Genomic DNA, 27,250 nt, shown 5'->3' with positions numbered 1-27,250 from the left:
TGTAAATCTGAAATGCCTTAGACTCTAAATTGCAAGAACAGTTCACTTTGGAGAGAACAGAATGTCTTTAAAAAAACACACCAAAAAATCTAGTTGTTTCAACTAATTATTATTAAGTAACTGGTTCCACAGCCTTCTTGTTACCTGAACTCAGCTCCAGTATGAGAAAACATGGGCAAAAATTCAGTCAATTTAAAATGTTGTGTTTGCTCAATTTGTCCCATATGTTCTTTCAACAAGAAATTATCATTTTGGCATCTTACCTAATAAAGGATGTGGAACTAGTTACACACAAATACAGTGCTTTTAACATACACATTTTTCAAAAGACATATTTGACACACGTTGTCCATGTTAATTTATACAGCAATTATGATGTCCTCACCTGGGATTTGAACTCACAATCTCTTGGTGGCAATTTTAATCTTCCTGCTACGCCACCATGTCTGTGTCAATTATAAATTAATCTGACTAATTTCCCCATCATTGATTTGATTTACTTATTTTTTTCTCTACAGTTGTCTAATGTTGGTGGGGCAAATTACCCTGTTTTAATCTTAATCACTATGATAAATAAAATAGTTTTTATTGATTGTACTTTTATCAGAGCCAAGCTTTATTTTGAAGTGCAAAGTGTAGCAATACAGGTGATATCCGTTATATACACAGACATGGTGACATTGCAGGAAGATTGGAATGCTGTGAACCAAGAGATTCTGAGTTCAAATACCAGGTGCGGACATAATGAATACTAAAGTGTAAGTAAACATGTATTTCAGTGTGTGTCTAATATGTAAGTAAACATTGTATGTTAAAAGCACTGTGTGTGTGTAGTTAGTTTGACAGCCTTTTTTTGGTAAGATGCCAAAACAACAATATCTAGTTGAATGAACATATTAGACAAATTGAACAAACACATCATTTTAAGTTGACAGACTTTTTGCCTACTCTACGTTCTACGTTCTCATGTTGTAGCAAAGTTTGGGCCAACTAAAAATGTTAACTTGAGCTAGTACAAAAAAAGGCTGTGAAACCACATACTTAATAATATATAGTTGAAACAACTAAATATTTTTTTTACAGTACATATTACTAAATCAGAAGTTATTGTGCTGAGTGAACTAATTGGGAAATGCAAGCTTCAAAACGTCTAAAAGACATGTGTAATGATCTAAACCTAATCCAGCTGGTGAGTAAGCCTACACGGCCAACCCTAAAGATCCTTTAAAGTCAAGTCCGATTGATCTTATTTTAACGAATACATCAGAGAGAGAGATATTTCTACTGGTGTCTTTGCCCAAGACATTAGTGACCATTACCCAGTTGTTTGTGATAGAGATGTGAGAATACAAAAATCTAAGTCTTATGTCATCACAAAGAGGAACTTTCAAAAACCTCAGCGAATAGTTATTGTTTTTTACATTATTTTTAATTGAGTGACATTTATTGTATTTCAGCCATCCCTGAACCTGATTTATCTAGCATTTTTGCAGATGTCTTCAATACTATTGTGAATAATCATGATCCCTTCAAAAAAGTAAGGGTTAAAGGTAGATTGAATGCCTGGTACACTCTGGAATTATCAGAAGTCATTGATGAAAGAGATGATGCTTGGGTTACTATATGATTCCATATGTGTTATTTCATAGTTTTGATGTCTTCACTATTATTTTACAATGTACAAAATAGTAAAAAAAATGAGTAGGTGTGTCCAAACTACTGTATATATGATTTTTGGTGCAAAAAAAAAGTGATGTGTAGTTAGATACACCGCTACATGGCAAAACAAGAGTACTTAACTCCTGGAAACACTACCTAGATTTGAATTGAGTTCAACTACCACCAAGCTACTGCAAAATGTATTTTAATTAGTAGTTGAACTAAATGTAGTTCACTATTCCCCAACACTGCAAATGGAATTGTTTTAAGATGGTCAACAACAAAAAAAGAATACAATAAAAAAGATAGTCATACCATGGATCATAAAGATAATTGGTTTTGAATTTTAGGACCTCTATAGCTATAATTTTTAAAATATAATTTTTCGGGGATGACACATTGAATTTGGCCTTACTGCTATTAACACATAAAATGCATTGAATAACATATTCACACATGGCAAAACATATAGTAAAAACAAATCATTTGATTTGTCTATCCTATATCTATGAGATAAAAAACACGTGGAAATGCCCAATTCACTTCCATAAATGTTTTCCTCCTGATACCGGTTCACCTTCAGATGTGTCTCGTGATGCTTGTAGAGCAAAACCTAGAGCAAAACAGCCTACATGCTTGTGCTTTTGAGAGTCTCAGCTTTCGATAGTGGGGTAGACTAAATAGTTTCTAGTTCAAACCATTTGGACTTGACAGACGTTTTCGTGAAAGTTACTTTTTGGCATCCTATCATTTCCAACAACACTGACTTGGGAAGTGCCTGTCTACCGCATAGGCGAATGGCCGACATCGGCGGATTCAGTGGATCGCAACGCAGCCCATTCAAAAAGGAAGTCTATAGCGTGAACACACAGGGTTTTGTTTGCACCGATTTTCAAGCAGGTACGGACATTTACCTCTGAGGTTTTTTTAATATGAATTATTTAGCCAGGGCTCGTGCAGGGCCCATGTTTGTTGAGGGAAAAGCAAGTCCAAATCATGTCCACCCTCTCCCAGCCCCAGTCACACGGTACAGTTAGCCCAACCTGGCCTGGAGATGAGATGGAATGTCTCCAGTTCCTCCCCAGGCATGTTGTGATGAATGTTTGGGGCTGGACTGAATGGTAACAATGTCCTTCACCTACATCTGACTACACATTAAATGACCACAGTTGCATTGTGTTGTTTCTCAACATATATTTTCTCATTCTCTCCTTTATTCTCTTGCGCTCTCTCTCTCGCTCTCTCTCGCTCTCTCTCTCTCGCTCTCTCTCTCTAACTCTCTCTCTCTCTCTCTCTCTCTCTCTCTCTCTCTCTCTCTAACAGGAGGCTGGAAGAAGTGGTGTTTGAGTGTGGCTGTGATATCCGCTGGATCCAGCTGTGGCAGCAGCGAGGGGAGGCTGGCCTGCACACCCAGCTGTTATTCTGCAACAACGGAGCCTCCAAGATCCCTCTCCAAGCTATGAATATCTCCCTCTGTGGTACGAGCCACCGCCGCCATGATCCCCCCCTCCTCAATCATCCCATGGTTGAAGAAACTGGTTGAATCAACATTGTTTCCACATCATTCCAACCCCCATAATTATGTCTGATGACGTTGAATCAATGTGGAAAACTGATTGGATTTGCAAAACGTCATCAACGTAGAGGAATCAGAGGAGTCAGAATGTCAAGTGTGCTGTGTCTGGCTGAAATTGTATTCTCTCTCTCTTTCTCTCTCTGCCCCCCCCTCTCTCTCTCTCTCCCTCGCCCCACCAGACTTGCCGGACATTAGTGTGACCCACTATAATCTCACAGTGATTGAGGGGGACAGAGTCACCGTCACCTGTAATGGATCTGGATCCCCCCTCCCTGAGGTGGACTGGACCGTCAATGACCTCCACTCCATCAACACTCACCAGGTGGGTTAGCCAGGACACACACAAAGGGACCCATAATGCACTGTGCTATTCTTCATTGTAATGGTCGAACCATTGTGCTTTGTCTCTAGGTAGCTGCAGGAAAGAACTTGGCGTGTGACCTTGGAGTTAGTTTTAGCTACAGTGCAACTTTAGGGTGCATTCTATTTAGATTCCAGGCAATTCTGGAATTCTGTTGTTGTGCTATGAAGATAAATTCTATGTCCAATTGAGGAAATTAAATGGAACTGACACCAACTGTGTTTGTGTGCTTGTGATTTCATAGCTTTCTGAAAATGCAGTTAACCTGCTTTATGCAGAGAATTGTAGCTGAATAAAATAAATTGTCTGCCCCAATGCCCCAATGCACTCTTTATCCTACAGTATCACTCACTTGTCTTTCTCTCCTGCTCTGTCCAGTCCAACGTGTACTGGCCCAATGTCCACTCCATCAACCTGACCCTGGTCAACGTGAGCCGTGATGACAACTTCTACATGCTGACCTGTATAGCAGAGAACAAAGTGGGGATGGCCAACGCCTCCATCCAGCTCACTGTCCATTGTACGTAGCTACCAACGACCAGTTCAAGTTCAAAGTTTTATTTATCAAATTGCAGACCACAAACACTCTCAAGTGTTTGCTGTTTGATGATGGTATTCAGCTCAATATTCATCTCAGAGGCCCATGTACCAACAGATAACACCAATATTCATCTCAGAGGCCCATGTACCAACAGATAACACCAATATTCAGCTCAGAGGCCCATGTACCAACAGATAACACCAATATTCAGCTCAGAGGCCAATGTACCAACAGATAACACCAATATTCAGCTCAGAGGCCAATGTACCAACAGATAACACCAATATTCAGCTCAGAGGCCAATGTACCAACAGATAACACCAATATTCATCTCAGAGGCCCATGTACCAAAAGATAACACCAATATTCATCTCAGAGGCCAATGTACCAACAGATAACACCAATATTCATCTCAGAGGCCAATGTACCAACAGATAACCCCAATATTCATCTCAGAGGCCAATGTACCAACAGATAACACCAATATTCAGCTCACAGTCAGACCATGAATAATGTAGAGGTGTCAAGCACCTTGTTACAACACAATATTTAGATTTTAAATGCAGTTAAAGCGGCAATATGCAGCTGGAGCAATAACAAAGTGTCCTCCCCACCCCTGGTTCAGTAAAAAGCCGAGGGATGGGTATATATGATTCATTTACAGGTAAAAAAAAAAAATGGATGTAACAACTGCAGATTTCCCTTTTAATGAGATGTTTAATTGTCTTATTTTATGTAAATGCTGCCATGCATTCGTTATATGTACATTCTTCTATAAAGTAGATTAGTGGAATTATATGTGTAAAATGCCTCATTAAGGAACCTCCCTTTTATGATGACTATTGAACTTAGGCTACAATCTATAAGAGGGAGTTTATATTGGATAACTACTCTTATCCATTCTGTAAGTTTTTTTATTTTACTAGGTCAGTTAAGAACAAATTCTTATTTACAATGACGGCCTAGGAACAGCGGGTTAGCGGCCTTGTTCAGGGGCAGGATGACAGATTTTTACCTTGTCAGCTCGGGGATTCAATCTAGCAATCTTTCGGTTACTGGCCCAACCCTCTAACCACTAGGCTACCCAGTAACTACTCTTATCCATTCTATAAGTACTCCTATCCATTCTATAAGTACTCCTATCCATTCTATAAGTACTCCTATCCATTCTATAAGTACTCTTATCCATTCTATAAGTACTCATATCCATTCTATAAGTACTCTTATCCATTCTATAAGTACTCCTATCCATTCTATAAGTACTCCTATCCATTCTATAAGTACTCTTATCCATTCTATAAGTACTCCTATCCATTCTATAAGTACTCCTATCCATTCTATAAGTACTCCTATCCATTCTATAAGTACTCCTATCCAATTCTATCCATTCGATCATTGCTCCTTTCTATCGTATTCTTACCATTCCAATACTATCCCATCCATTATATAACTAAGCCTACTCTTATCCATTCTATCAGTACTGTTATGCGTTCTATCCTCTACATTCTGTAAGTGCCGAGAGGTCATTGTGTTGAGTATTGATCCGTGCGAGCTGGCGGGTGGTTCCCTTGGATGTGGATACTTCATTGATGAGAAGGCAGTGGTCCTTTCCGTGAAAGATGACAGCGATTTATAGAATGTTCATCACATAATGTGCGCAATTGCTTTCCAGCAGAGCGAGGAGAGGGGAGCTCTGACCCTGTTCGTTGGGAAACATCTGGAAGGTCCTGCTAGTTATTCAGTGGCGGTGCACTGGTGCTGCACTGCAAAGCCATTTGTTTTTGTTTGTGTTCTTCATGAAACCACATGCTCTTTTGGTTTTCTTGGTAATTGCCAATCATCCCAACAGCCGCTTGGCGTGTCTGTTGGAAACGCCTTAAAACAGAGAGTCAACAGCTGTGGTGATTAGTTAGACTAACTGACAGTCAAGCCAGGAAATAATTGCTGTCAGTTTGATATTTGCGTCACTAAGGTTCCACACTTTATGTTGGCACGATGTTCCTATGATCATCACAAAACACTTTTTTCAAGGAACACTCAAAGTTGGAACCAAATTAGGTCATTGAGATCGATGGCATAAGGGAATCATTGTAGGGTCTCTGAAGAACCATAAATGGGATGGTTCTTTGAAGAACCATACAAAATCCCAAACAAGGAATGTTTCGGCCTTCCAGGATCGGAATTGAATAGCCCTGCAGTAGGAGTTTAAGCTGCATTTGCATATTTTACATGGTTCCTTTAGAGTGAATTTTAGAGTTACCAGTATCACCCATGACTGTGTTTGCTAGAGACACAGACATGGTGGTTGCATTCATTCATTTTCAGTCCTGTGGCCTTCAACAAGTGAGATCCTAATTGAATATATTGTCAATAAAATTAAATGATTGGATTAGTTTAGAAAAATGTATGTTATTTATATTTCAGTAGCATAGGATTAATGAATCAATCAATGTACATATATTGAAACAATATTGCGAACTTTTCTTTTCTTTTCAGTTAAACTCCCCCAACGTTGCTTTTTTTTAAAAACAATTTTTTTAATTAAGCATTTGATTGTTACTATGGTGGACATTTCTCTGGCCCAGACATCCTTTATTAGACCACACTGTTTCCATTAGCTGGATACCATTACAGGGAAATATGATAATTGTTTGTTGCTCCTGCATTTATATTCATACTGACGGGCGATGGCAACAGGGGTGTAACACTATTCTCCCAGTACCCAATACATACAGTATTGATTGCCAGGGATAATGATGAGATCCGCAAACTCAAGTCTCTCTCTCTCCTACGCTCTCTTAACCTCTCTCACACTCTCTCTCTCTCTCGCTCTCTCTTTCTCCCTGCTCTCTCACAAGCACTTAGTTTTCACAGAGACCCCCTGCGTTTTACCTTGCATTAACTAACAATGAAGAAATTGGCATGCTCTCTTAATGTGTATATTAACAGTGAATCGAAGTATGATTGATGCTTTATGTGAGCTCAGTATGGCACATTTACAGCCCTGTAATTGCAGATGGTTAGCTAGCTTTCAACATACCGACCATGGCTGTGGAGTTACAGTATATGGTGGCCGCTTTTATGAGGTGTGATATTATTACTGCCTCTGGCTGCCATCCTTCAGAGTGGGTGATGTGTCCACTCAGCCAAAAGCCTGGAGACAACCCAATGTTCCTGTGGTCAGCAGCCACATCCTAGCAGCAGCTTCAGAGATCAACAAAACACCATTTATACTGCTGGCCTTCAAACCACTCACAAGCAAGAAATAACAAGTCACACCCCCTGAACATTGGTACATAGTGTAACTAGAAGATTGTGTGTGTCACATGTCATGATGCCAACACATTGAAAACATATCTCTGACATACCTCGTTTATGTCTGTCCTCCCTCCCAACAGTCCCCCCCACCATCCTGAAGCTAGACGAGCCCGAGCGTCGCCATGAAACCTGCATAGAGTTCACAGTGCGTGGTAACCCCCAGCCTACCCTGCGCTGGTTCCACCGGGACAAGGAGATCCCCCCCAGTGACTACATCCGCACTGAGATGGATACCTACCAGGACTACCTAGAGGGATGCCTCAACTTCAAGGACCCCACGCACCACAACAACGGCAACTACACTCTGGAAGCTAGCAACTTCCTAGGAGTCACCACCAAGACAGTGTATGGACACTTCCTCAACGCCCCGTTTTCAGACGGTAGGTAGATTTGACTTGCTATAGTAGCTATGTAGAGCAGTGCAGGTATAAAGTAGCTTTATACCTGCGACCTTTCGTGAGTCCAACAGGATATTGCATGGATCGGAGCAGCAGAGCTTAAACTGTTAAGTGCTACTGTCTTATTAACGGGTTCACTGGTGAATGTAGAAACAGTCTCTCTCGCTGTCACACCTCTATTAATAAAGGGGATTTATTTAGAGGTGAAGATAAGATCTCATTGGGAATGTTGCTCTATTCTTTAGAGAGAAATCCTTTACTTGTAGATTGTCATTTGATAACAGTACAAGCTCCCCGGTCCTTCATTCCCCTCCCTCCCTCCCACCCCACCCATCATACCAAGACAGCACAAAAAACGTTTGAAATATATTTTTTAATAGCAATAAATAGTAATACAACGGTAATTACAACAGCACTGCTCACAAGAATGTCAGATGAAATGTTTTGTTAGCAGCTCCGGCAACATTTGGCCTATAACAGTTCCCCTCAACCCTGGTCCAGGCCCAAAGGGCCCACTAATCTGTAAAAGGTTGAAAATGCTTTGGTGTTTCGCATCCTGTTTAGTGCAGAACTAGATCCTTCCACATGTATAGATGGTGTAACTTAACTCGTCATTGGTAATTCCAAAAGGTCAAAGGGCCAGTGTTTTGCTCAAACAAAGAACACGAGAAAATATAGATGTGAATTATTTAGTACTTTTTCAAGACCTGATTGAAGCTTCAAATGCAAATGATCAAATGACAAAACATTTAACGGGTCTTTCACAATTTTATGTTGATAAAGTAAGACAGTTGAATCTGTAAGGTATTTATCATATTCTTCTAAATAAAAAATGTGACATTATATTTCACTTTCATGGAAGAAAAAAATAACTCACTCTTGTACAAAACTTAAGCCCAGGGCTCATTGTGATCCACCAGTCATCCATTATGCTAATGTCCTGACCTGAGTCTTTATATTTAGATGGTACACGGCATGGATGGTTGTTCAGATGAATTAAAGCACAGTACAGTTGAGTTAGATGATATGATTGACAGTTGTAGTAAGAAGACATGGAGTAAGGAGAAGGCTGTTTTACTTGGACTATTAGCATTAGTGGCTGAAATGCTACACAAAACAAAAGTTCATATTGAGTGAATTCCGTTTTCCTACAATGTAATAACATTTTGTACTCTCATTTTTATTGACACATACTTTCTTGGATTTTTTTGGAGCGTTTCATCTGAGTATTTGGTGTGCTCTCAGCTGTCTGAGTTTATGAAGGACCCGAAGACAGGGGAAGCACACGCAAACTTGCCTGTTTTTATATTTGACCATAGAGTTTGCTAGAGGGAATGTGACCAATAAAATGGGATTTGATTTGACCTCTGCTTTAATTTACATAGCCCATTTGGAATGTAACATTATTTTTAATCTCACAAAGTTGCCTGGCAACTGTGGCCTATAATTAGTGCCAAACTCTACCCTAGGAAAAGTATTACTTTACCAGTGTTAATCGAAATATTAACTGAAATTAAATAAATATTTATAATCAATCAATATTCATGCTATTAACCATTTGCAATTTAAAAACATTTGATTGTACTGTCTGAGAGACAGTGTCTGCCAAAACATTATTTGTGTGTTTTGGTGCAGCCTTTTACATATACTGAAACACCAGAAAGTATTTTCACATCACTCTCTTAAAAACACAATGATCCAGATTGAAGAAACACTTTGGTTGTTTCAGACTACTTCCATTCTGTTTTGAAATCCGTTCAGTAACACTTTCCTCGTGTTTACATTCAAACACCTGCACTACTTGTCATGGTTTTACTACGCAATGATGGTGTTTTGAGTCTTTCTATTTTAACAGTGGAGAGTGAAGGTGACGTTCTTCTTTGAACATGCCCTGTGCATGTACACATTGGTTGAACACGCAACTGATGATGACTCTTCTGTCTTCTTTTCCCACAGATTATGGTGATTATGGTAAGTGATCTTTTCAGACAGTCAACAAGAAATAGTACCATGACACGAATAGCACCATGACATGAATTGTACCATGACATAAATAGTACTATGACATGAATAGTACCATGACATGAATATTACCATGACATGAATAGTACCATGACATGAATAGTACCATGACATAAATAGTACCATGACACGAATAGTACCATGACATGATAGTACCATGACATGAATAGTACCATGACATAAATAGTACCATGAAATGAATAGTACCATGACATGATAGTACCATGACACGAATAGTACCATGACATGAATATGACACACATAGTACCATGACACACATAGTACCATGACACGAATAGTACCATGACATGAATAGTACCATGACACGAATAGTACCATGACATGATAGTACCATGACATGAATAGTACCATGACATAAATAGTACCATGACATGAATAGTACCATGACACGAATAGTACCATGAAATGAATAGTACCATGACAGGAATAGTACCATGACATGAATATTACCATGACATGAATAGTACCATGACATGAATAGTACGATGACATGATAGTACCATGACATGAATAGTACCATGACATGAATAGTACCATGACAGGAATATTACCATGACATGAATAGTACGATGACATGATAGTACCATGACATGAATAGTACCATGACATGAATAGTACCATGACAGGAATAGTACCATGACATGAATAGTACGATGACATGATAGTACCATGACATGAATAGTACCATGACAGGAATAGTACCATGACATGAATATTACCATGACATGAATAGTACCATGACATGAATAGTACGATGACATGATAGTACCATGACATGAATAGTACCATGACATGAATAGTACCATGACACGAATAGTACCATGAAATGAATAGTACCATGACAGGAATAGTACCATGACATGAATATTACCATGACATGAATAGTACCATGACATGAATAGTACGATGACATGATAGTACCATGACATGAATAGTACCATGACATGAATAGTACCATGACACGAATAGTACCATGAAATGAATAGTACCATGACAGGAATAGTACCATGACATGAATATTACCATGACATGAATAGTACCATGACATGAATAGTACGATGACATGAATGGTACCATGACATGAATATCACCATGACATGAATAGTACCATGACAAGTACCATGACATAAATAGTACCATGACATGAATAGTACCATGACACGAATAGTACCATGAAATGAATAGTACCATGACATGATAGTACCATGACATGAATAGTACCATGACATGCAAGAACCTGGAAGTCTCTAGCTCAAACACACAGATTAAACTGAAACAAAAGGTGATTAAAACAACTCTAGGGGGGTTATGGTAAGTGATTTTTCTTTTCAGACAGTCAACAAGAAATAGTAGCAGGAAATATGTAAATAGCACAGTGACGTAAATAGTACCATGGCATCTATTTAATAAGCAGAGCAACAAAAAGGTCATGGAGGCTTACATTTGATGTCATTTTAATCTTCTGATATTCACTACCCTAATTCCAAAATGTTGTTGCCACCATATACCGCCTACATTAGCTGGGTAAGACTCAAGGTTACAGCTAGACACCTCTATCATTGGAGGACCAACAGGCTCATTTAGTCTTTAATCTGTTCTAATTTAGGAGGTAAATGTAGAGGCAAGCACAGCCACTGACCTTCATCCCCAGGCTCTCAAATTGACATCACGCCAGAGCTTCATTGGGATTTTCCACGCATAATAAATCCTGAACGCGAAAGGGAAAGAGTGACAGATTGTTACTGTCAGAGCTCAAAATGATGTTGGATGAGTCCACTTGGTGGTAGGAAGGCAGGAAGAGGCCGGGCAGGACAGACGGGCTCATCAGAAACACCCGGCACTGTTCTGTTCTTTTCTGTTCGGTTCCGCTACACCACATTGCTTCGCACCGCGGCCTGTTAGCAGAGAGCATGATGGGAGGGCAACCCAGGGGTATTTGTGTCTCCATAGAAGTGGATACAAATGAGAGACTTGAAATGGTCTCATTGTATCAGAAATGGAAGCAGATCTGTGAAGGGCAACAACCCAACGGACTCTACACAGTTTACAAAGTATTAAGCATAACATCAGTTAGCTGCAAGAAATGTGGGTGTGTGCTATAATTCTTTGATCTGGTACACACTGTAGGTCATACCCACCCTTCTCCCCTCCCATCATGGATTCCTACTCTGTATGTGCATCTCTATGCCTATGGCTAGTTGTTCAGAATGATTGTGTAGACTGCATGTTAGGTATTCAGGATTTACTGCACATGTAACTGTCGGTTGCCTGTCAGTACTTTCATCAATGGTGTTTATTTTGTCTTCATCACAGGGACTCCAACACCGACCATCACAGTAACACACAGGCCTGAGGAGGACACATTCGGGGTGAGTTTGAGAACACTGTGGTGCTCAACTAAGTGGCTTTTCTAATCTAGTGGAGATACAGCCTGTATACACAACATCAACTTCTTCTTCTTTTTCCTGGGAACAACAACTAAAAAGAGGCTTTAGTTTGAGCTATTTTAATCCGTTTCTTTTTCACTCCCTCGCCTTGTAGCTCGCTCCTATCTGCCTTTTCCTTTTTGGCCACTGTGTTTAACAACTTCTTAAAAAATGTAATTTCGCTCATTTTTGTGCTGTAATTGACGAGATGGAGATTATTTCCTCATTTGAAGGTTTTAATGGGGAAGAGAGCAGTGACATGGGAGGAGAGACGATTTCCAATTGTTTGGAGGTCCTAATTATACCGTATGACGGTTTTTCTCTCTCATTTTGGGCTTCTTCTTTTTGATTTCTCTTTGTTTTGTTATTGCCAGCGGAGAATGTATAATGGCAGTTTTCAGCAAAACATTGCACTACTAATCCAGTTTTCACAAGCCCTGCATTTACTGTAGGCTTCATGACTGTTGGCTATTCAGTTTTTTGGAGGTAGATATCTTTATTGTGAGACTTACTCTCACAAGCCCTGTCTTGTCGTCTTCCAGGTGTCTATTGCTGTGGGCCTTGCTGGATTTGCCTGTGTCCTTCTTGTTGTCCTGTTTGTTCTCATCAACAAATATGGCCGACGTTCGAAGTTTGGAATGAAAGGTAAGAAACATCCAGTGTTCTTCTGAAAGGAAGTTATTATTTAGACATTGTTTTCTTAGGTAGTGCCTCAGCTGCCAAAATAAGACATTATACAGACTTTGTGCTTCTTTATCCCTTTCCGGCCAAGTACATTGTTGTGTTGTCTTTTTATGACATCCACCTGTGGTATTTCAATTCTTTCAGAACCACACCCTACCCCAAATCTATTGACACAACCTTAAAACCCCACCGCCCACTAGATTTAGATATTTACATCAACAAATAACCTTCAATTTATTTATCCTATGAAAATAAACAAATAAATACATTTACTCAATAAAATTGTGTTTTTCAAATGAACTCTCAAAGATGTTAATATATTGGCTCATGATTATTACATTTTTCAGGGAGAGACCGCATTGCATTTCCCCTGGCGATCCCACTTGGGGTCATAACCCCGACCCCAATTGGGGTTGCGACCCTGACTTTGAATACCACTGCCATAAACTGTATACACGGCCCACTTTCTCATCTGTATACAGCACACAACAGTATCGCTACTTACACTTTATTTGATCTAGTGCTTGTCTTGGTATGTGGGCCGGCAGGCGGAGGTGGGGGTAATGCTTGCCATATTGCAGATTTGATCCCTGTGAAGAATGAGTTTGCAGTAGTGTCAGTAATGCCAACCAATTCCAAATATGGCTCAGTGCAGCCTAAGCTTATATTTTTTGAATCACGTCCAAGCACTACTTATCAATGTCTTCTGGTGGCTGATGCAGCTGGTTCCGCTGTGTACCGTGTTGGGCTTGGTGCTTTCTTTGACTGCAGCAGGAGGGGGTGACGGTGATGCAGTAGTAGTAACCACCTCTCTCTCGGCTTCATGTCCCTTCCCCTGGAACAGCCCTGTCTCAGGTATTGGCTCTGCTGCTGTTATAAACTGTATGACAGTGTTTACAGTGTTTCAGGTAACACCTGCCGGCTTTGGCTGATGGTTGTGCATTGCCTGGTGCCATTTTGTGTAGACATAGCTTAGGGGGATTTAGACAACCTCTCTCTCTTTCTTTCCCCAGTCTCTCTCTCTCTCTCTCTTTCTTTCCCCAGTCTCTCTCTCTCTCTTTTTCTTTCCCCAGTCTTTCTCTCTCTCTTTTTTCTTTCCCCAGTCTCTCTCTCTCTCTTTCTTTCCCCAGTCTCTCTCTCTCTCTTTTTTCTTTCCCCAGTCTCTCTCTCTCTCTTTCTTTCCCCAGTCTCTCTCTCTCTCTTTTTTCTTTCCCCAGTCTCTCTCTCTCTCTTTTTTCTTTCCCCAGTCTCTCTCTCTCTCTTTCTTTCCCCAGTCTCCCTCTCTCTCTTTTTTCTTTCCCCAGTCTCTCTCTCTCTCTTTTTTTCTTTCCACAGTCTCTTTCTCTCTCTCTTTTTTTCTTTCCCCAGTCTCTCTCTCTCTTTTTCTTTCCCCAGTCTCTCTCTCTCTCTCTCTTTTTTCTTTCCCCAGTCTCTCTCTATCTCTCTCTTTTGTTCTTTCCCCAGTCTCTCTCTCTCTTTTTTCTTTCCCCAGTCTCTCTCTCTCTTTTTTTCTTTCCCCAGTCTCTCTCTCTCTCTCTCTCTTTCTTTCCCCAGTCTCTCTCCCTCTCTTTTTTCTTTCCCCAGTCTCTCTCTCTCTCTCTTTTTTCTTTCCCCAGTCTCTCTCTCTCTCTTTTTTTCTTTCCCCAGTCTCTCTCTCTCTCTCTCTCGTTCTTTCCCCAGTCTCTCTCCCACTCTTTTTTCTTTCCCCAGTCTCTCTCTCTCTTTTTTCTTTCCCCAGTCTCTCTCTCTCTTTTTTTCTTTCCCCAGTCTCTCTCTCTCTCTCTCTCTTTCTTTCCCCAGTCTCTCTCCCACTCTTTTTTCTTTCCCCAGTCTCTCTCTCTCTCTTTTTTTTTCTTTCCCCAGTCTCTCTCTCTCTCTTTTTTCTTTCCCCAGTCTCTCTCTCTTTCTTTCCCCAGTCTCTCTCTCTCTCTTTTTTTTCTTTCCCCAGTCTCTCTCTCTCTTTTTTCTTTCCCCAGTCTCTCTCTCTCTTTTTTCTTTCCCTAGTCTCTCTCTCTCTTTTTTCTTTCCCCAGTCTCTCTCTCTCTCTTTTTTCTTTCCCCAGTCTCTCTCTCTCTCTTTTCTTTCCCCAGTCTCTCTCTCTCTCTCTCTCTTTCTTTCCCCAGTCTCTCTCTCTCTCTTTTTTCTTTCCCCAGTCTCTCTCTCTCTCTTTTCTTTCCCCAGTCTCTCTCTCTCTCTTTCTTTCCCCAGTCTCTCTCTCTCTCTTTTTCTTTCCCCAGTCTCGCTCTCTCTTTTTTCTTTCCCCAGTCTCTCTCTCTCTCTTTCTTTCCCCAGTCTCTCTCTCTCTCTTTTTTCTTTCCCCAGTCTCTCTCTCTCTCTTTTTCTTTCCCCAGTCTCTCTCTCTCTCTTTTTTCTTTCCCTAGTCTCTCTCTCTCTTTTTTCTTTCCCCAGTCTCTCTCTCTCTTTTTTCTTTCCCCAGTCTCTCTCTCTCTCTCTTTTTCTTTCCCCAGTCTCTCTCTCTCTCTTTTTTCTTTCCCCAGTCTCTCTCTCTCTCTCCTTTTCTTTCCCCCGTCTCTCTCTCTCTTTTTTTTCTTTCCCCAGTCTCTCTCTCTCTCTCTCTTTCTTTCCCCAGTCTCTCTCTCTCTCTTTTTTCTTTCCCCAGTCTCTCTCTCTCTCTCTCTTTTTCTTTCCCCAGTCTCTCTCTCTCTCTCTCTCTCTTTTTTCTTTCCCTAGTCTCTCTCTCTCTTTTTTTTCTTTCCCCAGTCTCTCTCTCTCTCTCTCTCTCCTTTTCTTTCCCCAGTCTCTCTCTCTCTCTCTCTCTTTTTTCTTTCCCCAGTCTCTCTCTCTTTTTTTCTTTCCCCAGTCTCTCTCTCTCTCTTTTTTTCTTTCCCCAGTCTTTCTCTCTTTTTTCTTTGCCCAGTCTCTCTCTCTCTCTTTTTTCTTTCCCCAGTCTCTCTCTCTCTTTTGTTCTTTCCCCAGTCTCTCTCTCTCTCTTTTTTGTTCTTTCCCCAGTCTCTCTCTCTCTCTCTCTCTCTCTTTCTTTCCCCTGTCTCTCTCTCTCTCTCTTTAGCTTTCCCCAGTCTCTCTCTCTCTTTCTTTCTTTCCCCAGTCTCTCTCTCTCTCTTTTTTTCTTTCCCCAGTCTCTCACTCTCTTTTTTCTTTCCCCAGTCTCTCTCTCTCTCTCTTTTTTCTTTCCCTAGTCTCTCTCTCTCTCTCTTTCTTTCCTTAGTCTCTCTCTCTTTTTTTCTTTCCCCAGTCTCTCTCTCTCTCTTTTTTCTTTCCCCAGTCTCTCTCTCTCTCTTTTTGTTCTTTCCCCAGTCTATCTCTCTCTTTTTAGCTTTCCCCAGTCTCTCTCTCTCTTTCTTTCTTTCCCCAGTCTCTCTCTCTCTCTTTTTTCTTTCCCCAGTCTCACTCTCTTTTTTCTTTCCCCAGTCTCTCTCTCTCTCTCTTGTTTCTTTCCCTAGTCTCTCTCTCTCTCTTTCTTTCCCCAGTCTCTCTCTCTTTTTTTCTTTCCCCAGTCTCTCTCTCTCTCTTTTTTCTTTCCCCAGTCTCTCTCTCTCTCATTTTGTTCTTTCCCCAGTCTCTCTCTCGCTCTCTCTTTTTTCTTTCCCCAGTCTCTCTCTCTCTTTTTTCTTTCCCCAGTCTCTCTCTCTCTCTCTTTCTTTCCCCAGTCTCTCTCTCTCTTTTTTCTTTCCCCAGTCTCTCTCTCTCTCTCCTTTTCTTTCCCCAGTCTCTCTCTCTTTTTTTCTTTCCCCAGTCTCTCTCTCTCTCTCTCTCTCTTTCTTTCCCCAGTCTCTCTCTCTCTCTCTTTTTTTTCTTTCCCCAGTCTCTCTCTCTCTTTTTTTCTTTCCCCAGTCTCTCTCTCTCTCTCTTTCTTTCCCCAGTCTCTCTCTCTCTCTCTTTTTTCTTTCCCCAGTCTCTCTCTCGCTCTCTTTTTTCTTTCCCCAGTCTCTCTCTCTCTCTCTTTTTTCTTTCCCCAGTCTCTCTCTCGCTCTCTTTTTTCTTTCCCCAGTCTCTCTCTCTCTCTTTTTTCTTTCCCCAGTCTCTCTCTCTTTCTAGTCTCTCTCTCTCTCTCTCTCTCTCTCCCCAGTCAGTCAGTCACTCTCTCTCCTCAGTCTCTCTCTCTCTCTCTCTCTTCAGTGTCTCTCTCTCTCTCTTCAGTCTCTCTCTCCTCAGTCTCTCTCTCTCTCTCTCACTTCAGTGTCTCTCTCTCTCTCTTCAGTCTCTCTCTCTCTCTCTCGTCAGTCAGTCAGTCAGTCAGTCAGTCAGTCAGTCAGTCAGTCAGTCTCTCTCCTCAGTCTCTCTCTCTCTCGCTCGCTCTCCTCAGTCAGTCAGACTCTCCTCAGTCAGTCAGACTCTCCTCAGTCAGTCAGACTCTCCTCAGTCAGTCAGACTCTCCTCAGTCAGTCACTCTCCTCAGTCGGTCACTCTCCTCAGTCGGTCACTCTCCTCAGTCGGACTCTCCTCAGTCAGTCGGACTCTCCTCAGTCAGTCGGACTCTCCTCAGTCAGTCGGACTCTCCTCAGTTGGACACTCTCTCTCTCTCTCCTACAGATAATGACATCACAGCTCACATTAGAATATTCCATGCATTGGACATTTGTGTGTAAGCATGTACCAATTATGGAATTGCTGCCACAATCACACACACATCAAAGGGATGTTTAATGCATTGCTTTTCTCCCTTACGTCCGTCTGGAGGCCTGTGGCATTGTATTTGTCTTTCATCATCAAGTGGAAAGTAATCAGTCCCTGTATCTGATGTTAACAACATTAGAGTACCTCCAGGCCTCCCAATGAAGCCTGTAGTTCTCTAATGAATGCATATACCGCTAGCTGACTGCTTGCCTTGGCACTTTGCCGTCTCCATTGACTTTCTCTTTTTCACTCCTGTTCCCACGGGGGAAATTTTTTTCTCCTCCTCCAGGCTCCCCCTCCCCCCCATCTCTTCTCTTCCTCTTCCCCCTTCCTCTGTGTTTCCTCTCCCTCTGTTTGACAACAACAGAAAGCTCTATCAGTCCTTTTTAACCAAGGTAATTCAGAGCAGATTAAGCTGATAACATCATCGGATGTGGAATTTAAAAAAGTTAATGGAAGGAAGAGAGATTGAGATAGTTGCAGGCGTTGGAAGGCATAGTGCTGTCGGTAAAGGTACTGCAGGAGTGAGGGAGCAGCCGGTTAAACCCGTTCCGGCTGCTTTACTCTCCAGCTGTTTACATGCAGACACACAATGTCTCCTAGTTCCGCTGCTCTGCATGCATCCCCAGGCCTCGTTCTCTCTCACACAGACACATCCTGGCTGCATACAGTCCATTTGGCAACCGTGAGCAAAGGGGAGTCTTGAGGGTTCGCTTGGGTGTCATTTACCTTTAAATGGTTTGTCTGATTAGGAGTCCTCATATGTCCCCGGTTAGCTAGGTCGTCTGATTGGGAGTCCTCATATGTCCCCGGTTAGCTGGGTCGTCTGATTGGGAGTCCTCATAGGTCCCCGGTTAGCCGTGAGACGTGACTGCCAACAGCCCAGCACCATGCCACTCCCCCCTGTGTGAATACAGGGTATTAGAGAAAGGAAGGCAGGAACAGAATCCACCATTCTCCCTGAGTCTCTGAGCATGTCTGCCATGTTGTTGTTACTATGGTGATTCTGGCTGATTGGCATGTGGTATTAGGACTGGAAGGAGAGCAAGGAAGCTCACAAATGTGCTTTGGCGTGTTTTTTATGTCCTGGAATTAAGAAAGAGCCTTTGGAATGCCGACTGACTTCGGGAGGAGAATAGTCTGGCCATGAAAAGCATTCATTGTGTCACCCTTGAGAAGTTTTTCTTCTTCACCCTCCCCCCTCACAAACAGTGGTCCTTTCTGTTCCAGAGTCCTGCTAGAGTGTTGAGGAAACCTGTTTGTAGACAAAGTATTGAGACTTCATTTCCTTCTTTTGGTGGTGGTCCAGTGGAATGAATGAATGAGAGTTGTTCATATGAAGTGAAGCGTTAATGACAGTAATCTACTCATGTGGTGACTGAAAGGCCATCCCAGAGAAGCAACTGAAAGCTTGGCAAATGCAACATCTTAACAACATTACAACCCAACACTGTTTTGCAAAGGAGTCCTTTTTTTTGCAGGTGTGTTTCTATGCCCACAGTTTATATGGCGGTAAAGCAGCAATCTCTATTTGGTCTCGTGTGCTCTGTGTCTAGTTGTGTGGCTGGTCTTAGCTGAAAGGCCTGTTTGGTGTGAGCTGCTTGTCCATCCCATCTCAGGTTTATCAGGACTCCCCCTGCATGGCAATGTAAGACCAGACCACAGGGCATGTTTAAAAAGACCCTGTCCTTTAAGTTGATTCTCATTCCACCGTGGTCCCCTCTCTCTCTAGTGTTAAACTTTCTCTGAGGGCTCACTGTGAGATCACATTATTACTGTCTTAAATCTGACAGCAGGACCTTCACACTGATAGGAGAGGACTTCTTACTTTGACTTTTTACTTCAGAGAAGAAAGGTGTGTGTGTGTGTGTGTGTGTGTGTGTGTGTGTGTGTGTGTGTGTGTGTGTGTGTGTGTGTGTGTGTGTGTGTGTGTGTGTGTGTGTGTGTGTGTGTGTGTGTGTGTGTGTGTGTGTGTGTGTGTGTGTGTGTGTGCGTTTTTGTTTCTCGCACGAATGTACTGGTGAACTTGACAGCACACACAGCTGAGTCACACCCTTTATGTCGTGGGATAAATCTGACAATGCCTTTTCCTCTGGACGTTTGTTTTACTGCCCCACTTTCATGGCTTTGACCAAGAGCATCATTCATCAATCAGACAGCCGTCCTGTAACTGACATTACTACATAAACTCCCAGCACTGCTATGTGGACTGCACCGCTCCTGAACTGTACAGTGGATCCTTCTACACACAGACATCAGAGTGAGTATCTGATCTTCACAAAAACCTCTCAGGAGGAGGAATGACATTTAACATCAATGAAAAGATTTCACAATGTGTTACAATTCCACCACTTTAGAGAGCGTGGGTTTAATCAGGACATTTTTTTTAAGCATGCAGAATTGATGCTCTGAAATACTGCTATTAGTTTCTCAGTCTTTGTCCTTTTTGAATGCTTAGGTAAAATGTACTGTAGATTGTTTTGTTTGGTAACAATGGCTATTCACTGAAGTTCTTACCTTCATTACTGCCACATTAACACCAACGTGTCGCATCAATAACATGCTAAAGCCTGTAATTCTTCAACAATGGAAATGTTGCTTTGCCCAATATATGCCAGCCAGAAATGTTCAATATGCTAATGAGACTGTTGACCTCATTAGAAATATTAAAACACGCTTGCTTGATTATCCCTCTCCAGTTAAATATGTTATTTATTTATTCAATACTTGTGTTGTGGTTAAAAGGAAATCATCTCGCAATGCACATTTCCAAAGACCTTTTTTTCTTCACTGTGTCTTTACATCGCTCTACTCCACCTGGGCAAGAGTATCAAAACAACGCCGCTATTAAAGTCTACAATTGTTGCTGCAAATTGATAGGGACTGATTTCAAACAACTAGTGCCACCCCTGCATAAAGTATACTGAGGGTAGATACGTGGCACAATCAACTACACCAACCAGGAAATGACAGTCATTTAATACTCCATACAATCTATTTGAGTTGTATTCACTGTTGGTTTGGAGAATTCCCACAGACCTCTCTGAATTGCTTCTAGTCCATATTTATTTTGCCCGGGGGTTGAACCTGCAGAAGGGCTTCAGCTCTGGAGAGTGGTGCTGTAATACCCAGATTAAACTCCGGGCTGGCGCCGTGACATGTTGTACTCCGTCGGATTGATTTACTCACATCTCAGGCCTGAACGCTAGGCTACAGTACACTGCAGCACACCTTCTGGGTGATGTTTAGGTTTTTCCTTCCTCCCCAGAGTGCTTGATTGATTTCTAAGCGCAGTTATCTGGTTATAATTACAGGTTTTGTGAGAGGCACAATGAACAAGAGATGGGGAGAGGGATGCCTTGAGTGGCCTCATTTGTTTCCATTGACAGAGTGGTAACCGGTGATCGATTGTAGATGCCAGGGCTGTAGCAACCACCTCCAACCTCTCTCTCCCTCTGTCTGTATGTCTGTCTGAACAGCCTGGAGAGTCAATGTGTTGTGCTGTAATGATTCACACTTTAGTGGCTGCTGGCTTCGCTATAACCTATTGGATTTTCATTTACAACTAGATAGTTGTGCGTAGCTGTGCTTTTTCTGTACAGAGTGTGATAGAAAAGTCTGTTAATTATTGTGGATGTAGAATCATAATTCATGAGCTAGGTATTATGGTATGATTAATATATGCATGGATCACGTGAACATGCTTTTCCTGAGCAGTCCATGTTATAGCACCATAGACCAAACGGATGCAACTATTCAGAGACCTTTATGACCTGTAATTTGCTCTAAAAGGCAACTAAATAAATGGATGAGTGTTTTATTACTGACAGTTCATGTTGTTACTGTAAATTTCCTTTGTGCCACTCAAGCCATCCCAGAACCACCCACCCCTGTGCCAATATAATGTTTCTGGGAGCTGGTGCTGTTAAGGAGTCAGACCTTCTGCCTGTGGGGCATGCACAGATTCATCTGGTGATACGGAGTTTGAAAAGCTCCGAAAATGAGGCTTTTAAAGAAAACGGGCTCGGACAGTGGACAAATGATTTCATTAGGCATCTGTGAGTCCACTTCTTCCCACAGCAAATTCCCTGCGAAAAGGGGAAATTGAATTTTCGTTCTGAAGCAATGGTCCTTTATCTATATTCAATCTTATTTGATGTCCAGACAGCTTTAAGTGATGTCTGACTTTAAAACCACAAGATGTAATGTAATTTACCTTATGGGATTATTCATGAAATATGTTCAATTTGTTTAGAATAATGGAGATTATTAGAGGTCCAGCTTGCTCTTCTATAGTGGATCTGTTCTCAACAGATGGGGTCTTAGCAACACAAACAGGGGTCTCCCTAGCTGCACACCCTGAAATCCATGAATCCCAAAACCCACTGTATCCTACGACTAGTGGCCTGTGTGGGCCTGTCACTCAGTGTCACAGTGCTTCGAGGCTGGTTGTACAGCATTTGATTGGAAGAAGTCACGATGGCTTTTACAGCATTGTCTTTTGCCCCTGTCTATTCTGAGAGCACCCCCAAACCCTCTTTACTGGACCCACTGCTGGAACAGAAGAGCACCTGTCTGCAGAGCGAGCTGGTGTGCGTGTCGGTGTACAGAAACAGACAGGACTGCTGGAGAGGGGAAGCGACTGGCGAAGGGAGCGAGACAGCGGATTAAGTCCTGACACTCATACTAGTGCTGTGTCTTGTCCATCGGTGACTAACTGAGCTTTTTCAGGCCTGAGTGCCCTGCAGCAACCCTGCCTCCGTCCCTCCACCGTGCAGCTCAGCTCTTTGCTCCTGTCTGCTGTCGTTGTCCTCACTCTCTGGCCTCCCCCTTGACATCCCCCGTCCCATGTCTGTCACAAGGGTTTCCCTTTCTCTTTGCAACACTACCTGTGTACCGCCGAAGGGCGATTAGCACACACCAGTGAAGCAAAGTACATCATTCATGACTGGCTGGGTTTTGGCCACGCCACTGCAGAGTGAGGGGAACTGCTTAGAATGCTATCGTCCTACATCGCTGGAATACATGACTGTGGATTATTCAAACAGCTCTGTGTAAGGCATACCAATGATCCACTGGCTTGTGAAATACAACTAGAATATTTTTTTGTTACAAGTGTCACACACTTCATTTTAAACATGGCTATTAGCTACCCACGTACATACCTACATGCTGTTTCAAATGGCTATCATTGGTTTCATGCGGAGATAAAATGATAGAAGGTATTTGTATATTGTGCCTTTTTGCTTTATTCTCATGCTCATTGCTTAGTTAATTAGAATAAAGTTAACCCAGTACTCAAGCTAGGTACTAAGTCAAGTGATTTATTATATCCTATTTTAAGTCTGGCTTTGCCGACCTTCTCAGACTGTAGGAGGGAGGGTTTGTGGCAGGTATTTCCTTTGGAATACCTGTTTATACACCTGGCTTAAGGCAGCTTATCAGAGTTAAAGGTGGCATCCCCATCATCTCAACAACATGCCCTGGCAGTTTAAGCTTCCTTGAAATGGTTTAGAGGGGATTGAACAGTGCCGCCCTCTCTCTCCACCATTGCCCCAGATCGTTCCCTCCCATCTGCCATCACTTTTCTGTGCCACGGATAAAAACAAAACAGGAGTCCTCAACACCCTCGTTACTTATTTATCCCAGTTAAAGATGCATGAGAGACGCCCTGGAGACGCTGGCCCTCCTCCACTGTCCCTGTCCTAGAAATAGCCGAGAGTAAAGTCAACTAGCTGAGGCACAGACCAACCAGGGCATTGCTCCATAATCACTAGAGCAGCAGACACAGGGCCATATGAAAAGAGGCCAGCGTTGAAGCTTTAGGGTCCTGCTCTGTTTGCTGGGTGGGAAGCCACTGCCAGCCCCCATGCCAGCCCCCAGCAGACTGGCTGGGAATGTGTTGGCAGTGGTACCTCTGAAGCCTACCTGCCTACTCCATCCAAAACATACACTACCTCGCTACATCTCACTCAATCCATACAGCTTAATATAGCCCTGCCCGGATGCACATTCTGGAAATAGGACCTTAGCAAGAAAGAAAACCAGTATGTGGACTGCAGGGGAGGACGGCTCATGATAATGGCTGGAACAGAGTGAATGGAATGGCATCAAGCACATGGAAACCATGTGTTTGGTGTATTTGATACTGTTCCACTCATTCCGGTCCAGTAATTCCCACGAGCCTGTCCTCCCCAATTAAGGTGCCACCAACCTCCTGTGGTGGACTGGAGAATGTGTGTTATTTTTTTACACACACACACAACTCCATACTGAGAACTCCGTACCACGGGAATAATATGTAATAATATGCAGCAATACATGTTAATATGACATGATGGCTGGGCTCTCCAGTCACTTAAAAGTCTTTACACTTGGAAGAAGTGACAATGTAATGGCCATAGAAGAGGATTTAGCATTAATTCTCCGCCCCTTATTAGTGGTGTATTAGTCCATTTAACTCTCTAATGCTCCACACTGCATCCAATTCCAAATGAATTTAGTTCCCATCAAAGAAAGAGAATGATGTGCTTCACATACAGCAGACAAGGACCATGGGCCACAGGAGGTTGGTTTGCTGTGCACAAAGTCCTGGCTGGGTTTTCAACGACCTTGTCCTAGAGAAATATAGAATATACAGTAGTACAGTACAAAGCATAACATGGAAAACAGCCATGCCATTTCCCTGTAGGGAAACCAGCCTGGCTGGGTGTTCATTACCATTCAATTGCTCATTTAAAGATATACATAATTATGGACCTCCTTAAATGTATGTTTAAACACTTTCTTGTTCTGCAAAACAGCCATATAGTGCAGTATACCCAGTGCTCTAAAGACTGTTTCCCCTGGTCTGTTCTGAAAGGCAGCAGGATCTGGAGAGAGAACCTATGGGACAGAACATCAGTTCTGGAAATTCAAAGCTTTTTGTTGTTGTTGAATTTTTAACATCCAATATCTGGTTATGGTAAAATATTTAATTTATTTAGCTGACTACATATGAAGAAAGCATGTCTTTCACGCTAGGCATGAAGAAAGCACATAGTGAAGTCTATGAATTAAATATGGCTAACAGTCCGACCTCATTTGATTCTGTTGTTTTTGTCAGTTTAAGGGAGAAAGCGTTTTGCGCGAGGTGAAAGTTGCCAAGCACATTTTCAATGGCATGCTAAAACCGAAACCCAGTCACTTTGAAACTGAAAATGGAACAAAACTATGGAAAATCAATTATAGAGTTATTCCCCTTGTTCTCAGCACCAAAGTAACAAAGTAAAAAGCTTTCTCTCTATTGGAAACATGTCCAGACGGAGTGAGAAGCTGAGAGCTTTAGATGCTCTTCAAACAGAGAAGGGAATAGACAGATGAAGGCCCTTGTCCCACACCACTCAGGCCCTCTCATCTAGCGAGATCTGAAGGACTCACTGTGGACATCTCCAAGTCAGACATGGGACACTCACATGGACTGGTCTTCATCACTGAGTGTTTGTCCGAAGACAACTTTGAACTGCTAATGGCGAAAGAGAAAAGTTGTGTTACATTTTCTTATTCATACTGGATCAGAGGTTTTTCAGATTTTCTTGTGTTTGCTTTAAAATGGTCCCTTGGCTTTTCCCAGTCTTGCATTTCTGCAGCCACTTGCAACCAGTAGGGGATTTGAGACAAATCCGAGTATTTAAAACAAATCATCAAATGATATATATAAATAAATAATGGGATGTATAGACATTATGGACAGTATATGGATAGAATATGTAATATATCTGAAGAATACGTAGGATAGAATAGCGTAGAGCAATAGTTAAATAGGATAGGCCTTGACTAGAATACCGTATATACTGTACATACTGTATGAAGTGGGTAAAACATTATCAAAGCGACCAGTGTTCCATTATTAAAGTGACCAGTGTTCCATGTTCCATGGCAGCAGCCTCTAAGGTGCATAGTTGAGTAACTGCGTGGTAGTCGGCTAGTAACAGTGACTAAAGTTTAGTGCAGGGTACTGGGTGGAGGCCGGCTAGTGGTGACTATTTTACAGTCTGATTGTCTGGAGATACAGTAGAAGCTGTTTTTCAGTCTCTCGGTCCCACCTGTACTGACCTCACCTTCTGGATGGTAGCGGGGTGAACAGGCTGTGGCTCAGGTTGCTGAGGTCCTTGATGATCTTTTTGACCTTCGTGTAACACCGGGTGCTGTAGATGTCCTGGAGGGTAGGTAGTGTGCCCCTGGTGATGCGTTGGGAAGACCGCATCACCCTCTGGAGAGCCCTGCGGTTGTGGACGGTGCAGTTGCCACACCAGGCGGCGATACAGCCCGACAGGATGCTCTCAATGCTGCATCTGTAGAGGTTTGTGAGGGTTTTAGGTGACAAGCCACATTTCTTCAGCCTTCTAAGGTTGAAGAGGCGCTATTGTGCCTTCTTCACCACACTGTATGTGAGGTTGGACCATTTCAGATTGTCAGTGATGTGTACGCCAAGGATCTTGAAGCTTTTCACCTTCTCCACTGCGGGCCTATTGATGTGGATGGGGGCATGGTCTCTCTGTTGTCTCCTGAAGTCCACGACCAGCTCCTTAATTTTGTTGATGTTGAGGGAGAGGTTATTTTCCTGGCAACACTACACCAGGGCCCTCACCCATGCTATGTAGTCTCATCATTGTTGGTTAACGGGCCTATCACTGTTGTGTCGTTTGCAAACTTGATTGCAAACTTGATTGAGTTGGAGACATACATGGCCACACAGTCATGGGTGAACTGGCAGTAGACAGGAGGGGGTTGAGCAAGCACTCTTGTGGGGCCCCTGTGTTGAGGATCAGAGTAGTGGAGGTGTTGTTTCCTACCTTCACCACTTGGGGGCAGCCCGTCAGGAAGTCCAGGACCCAGTTGCACATGGCGGGGTTCAGACCCAGGGCCCCAAGCTTAATGATGAGCTTGGAGGGTACTATGGTGTTGAATGCTGAGCTGTAGTCAATGAACAGCATTCTTACATAGGTATTCCTCTTATCCAGATGCGGTAGGGCAGTGTGCAGTGTGATAGCGATTTTGTCATCCGTGTATCTGTTGGGGCAGTATGCAAATTGCAGTGGTCTAGGGTGTCGAGTAAGGTGATATAATTCTTAACTAGCCTCTCAAAGCACTTCATGATGACAGAAGTGAGTGCTACGGGGTGATAGTAATTTACATTAGTTCAGTTACCTTCACTTTCTTGGGTACAGGAACAATGGTGGACATCTTAAAGCAAGTGGGGACAGCAGACTGAGATAGAGAAATATTGAATATGTCCGTAAACACACCAGCCAGCTGGTCTGCACATGCTCTGATGACGTGGCTAGGGATGCCGTCTGGTCCAGCAGCCTTGTGATGGTTAATACGTTTAAATGTCTTATTCAAGTCGGCCACGGAGAACGAGAGCTCACAGTCATTGGAAGCAGCGGTGGCTCTCGTCAGCGTTTAGCTTGTCCGGTAGCAAGACATCGGTGTCCGCGACATGGCTGGTTTTCCCTTTAAATTCTGTGATTTTCTGGGGTCCCTGCCACATACGTCTTGTGTTGGAGACGTTGAATTGCGATTCCACTTCGTGTCTGTACTGACGTTTTTGATTGCCTTACGGAGGGCATAAATTCCTTGTCACCTTGCTGTGGTTAAATGAAGTGG

The 27,250-nt window shown here is 42.4% G+C and overlaps 1 protein-coding gene across 6 annotated transcripts in view; it reads left to right on the top strand.

The window, feature by feature from the left end:
• Window positions 1-27,250, top strand: part of ntrk3a (neurotrophic tyrosine kinase, receptor, type 3a) — a 254,726-nt gene that overhangs the window by 130,597 nt on the left and 96,879 nt on the right. For 4 of the 6 annotated variants that reach the window (XM_036953153.1, XM_036953144.1, XM_036953129.1 and 1 more), the window contains exons 5-11: window positions 2,983-3,137; window positions 3,415-3,557; window positions 3,975-4,116; window positions 7,536-7,835; window positions 9,810-9,824; window positions 12,210-12,265; window positions 12,865-12,967. In XM_036953153.1, coding sequence (XP_036809048.1) covers window positions 2,983-3,137; window positions 3,415-3,557; window positions 3,975-4,116; window positions 7,536-7,835; window positions 9,810-9,824; window positions 12,210-12,265; window positions 12,865-12,967 — 914 coding nt within the window. The remainder of the gene's footprint in view (window positions 1-2,982; window positions 3,138-3,414; window positions 3,558-3,974; window positions 4,117-7,535; window positions 7,836-9,809; window positions 9,825-12,209; window positions 12,266-12,864; window positions 12,968-27,250) is intronic. The other 2 variants (XM_021568341.2, XM_021568366.2) reach the window with 1 other exon arrangement.

The sequence above is a fragment of the Oncorhynchus mykiss genome, chromosome 2 (assembly GCF_013265735.2).
Source record: "Oncorhynchus mykiss isolate Arlee chromosome 2, USDA_OmykA_1.1, whole genome shotgun sequence".
Lineage (NCBI taxonomy): Eukaryota > Metazoa > Chordata > Actinopteri > Salmoniformes > Salmonidae > Oncorhynchus > Oncorhynchus mykiss.
Note: the sequence above shows the minus strand (reverse complement) of the source record. Positions and strands in the feature narration are given on the sequence as shown.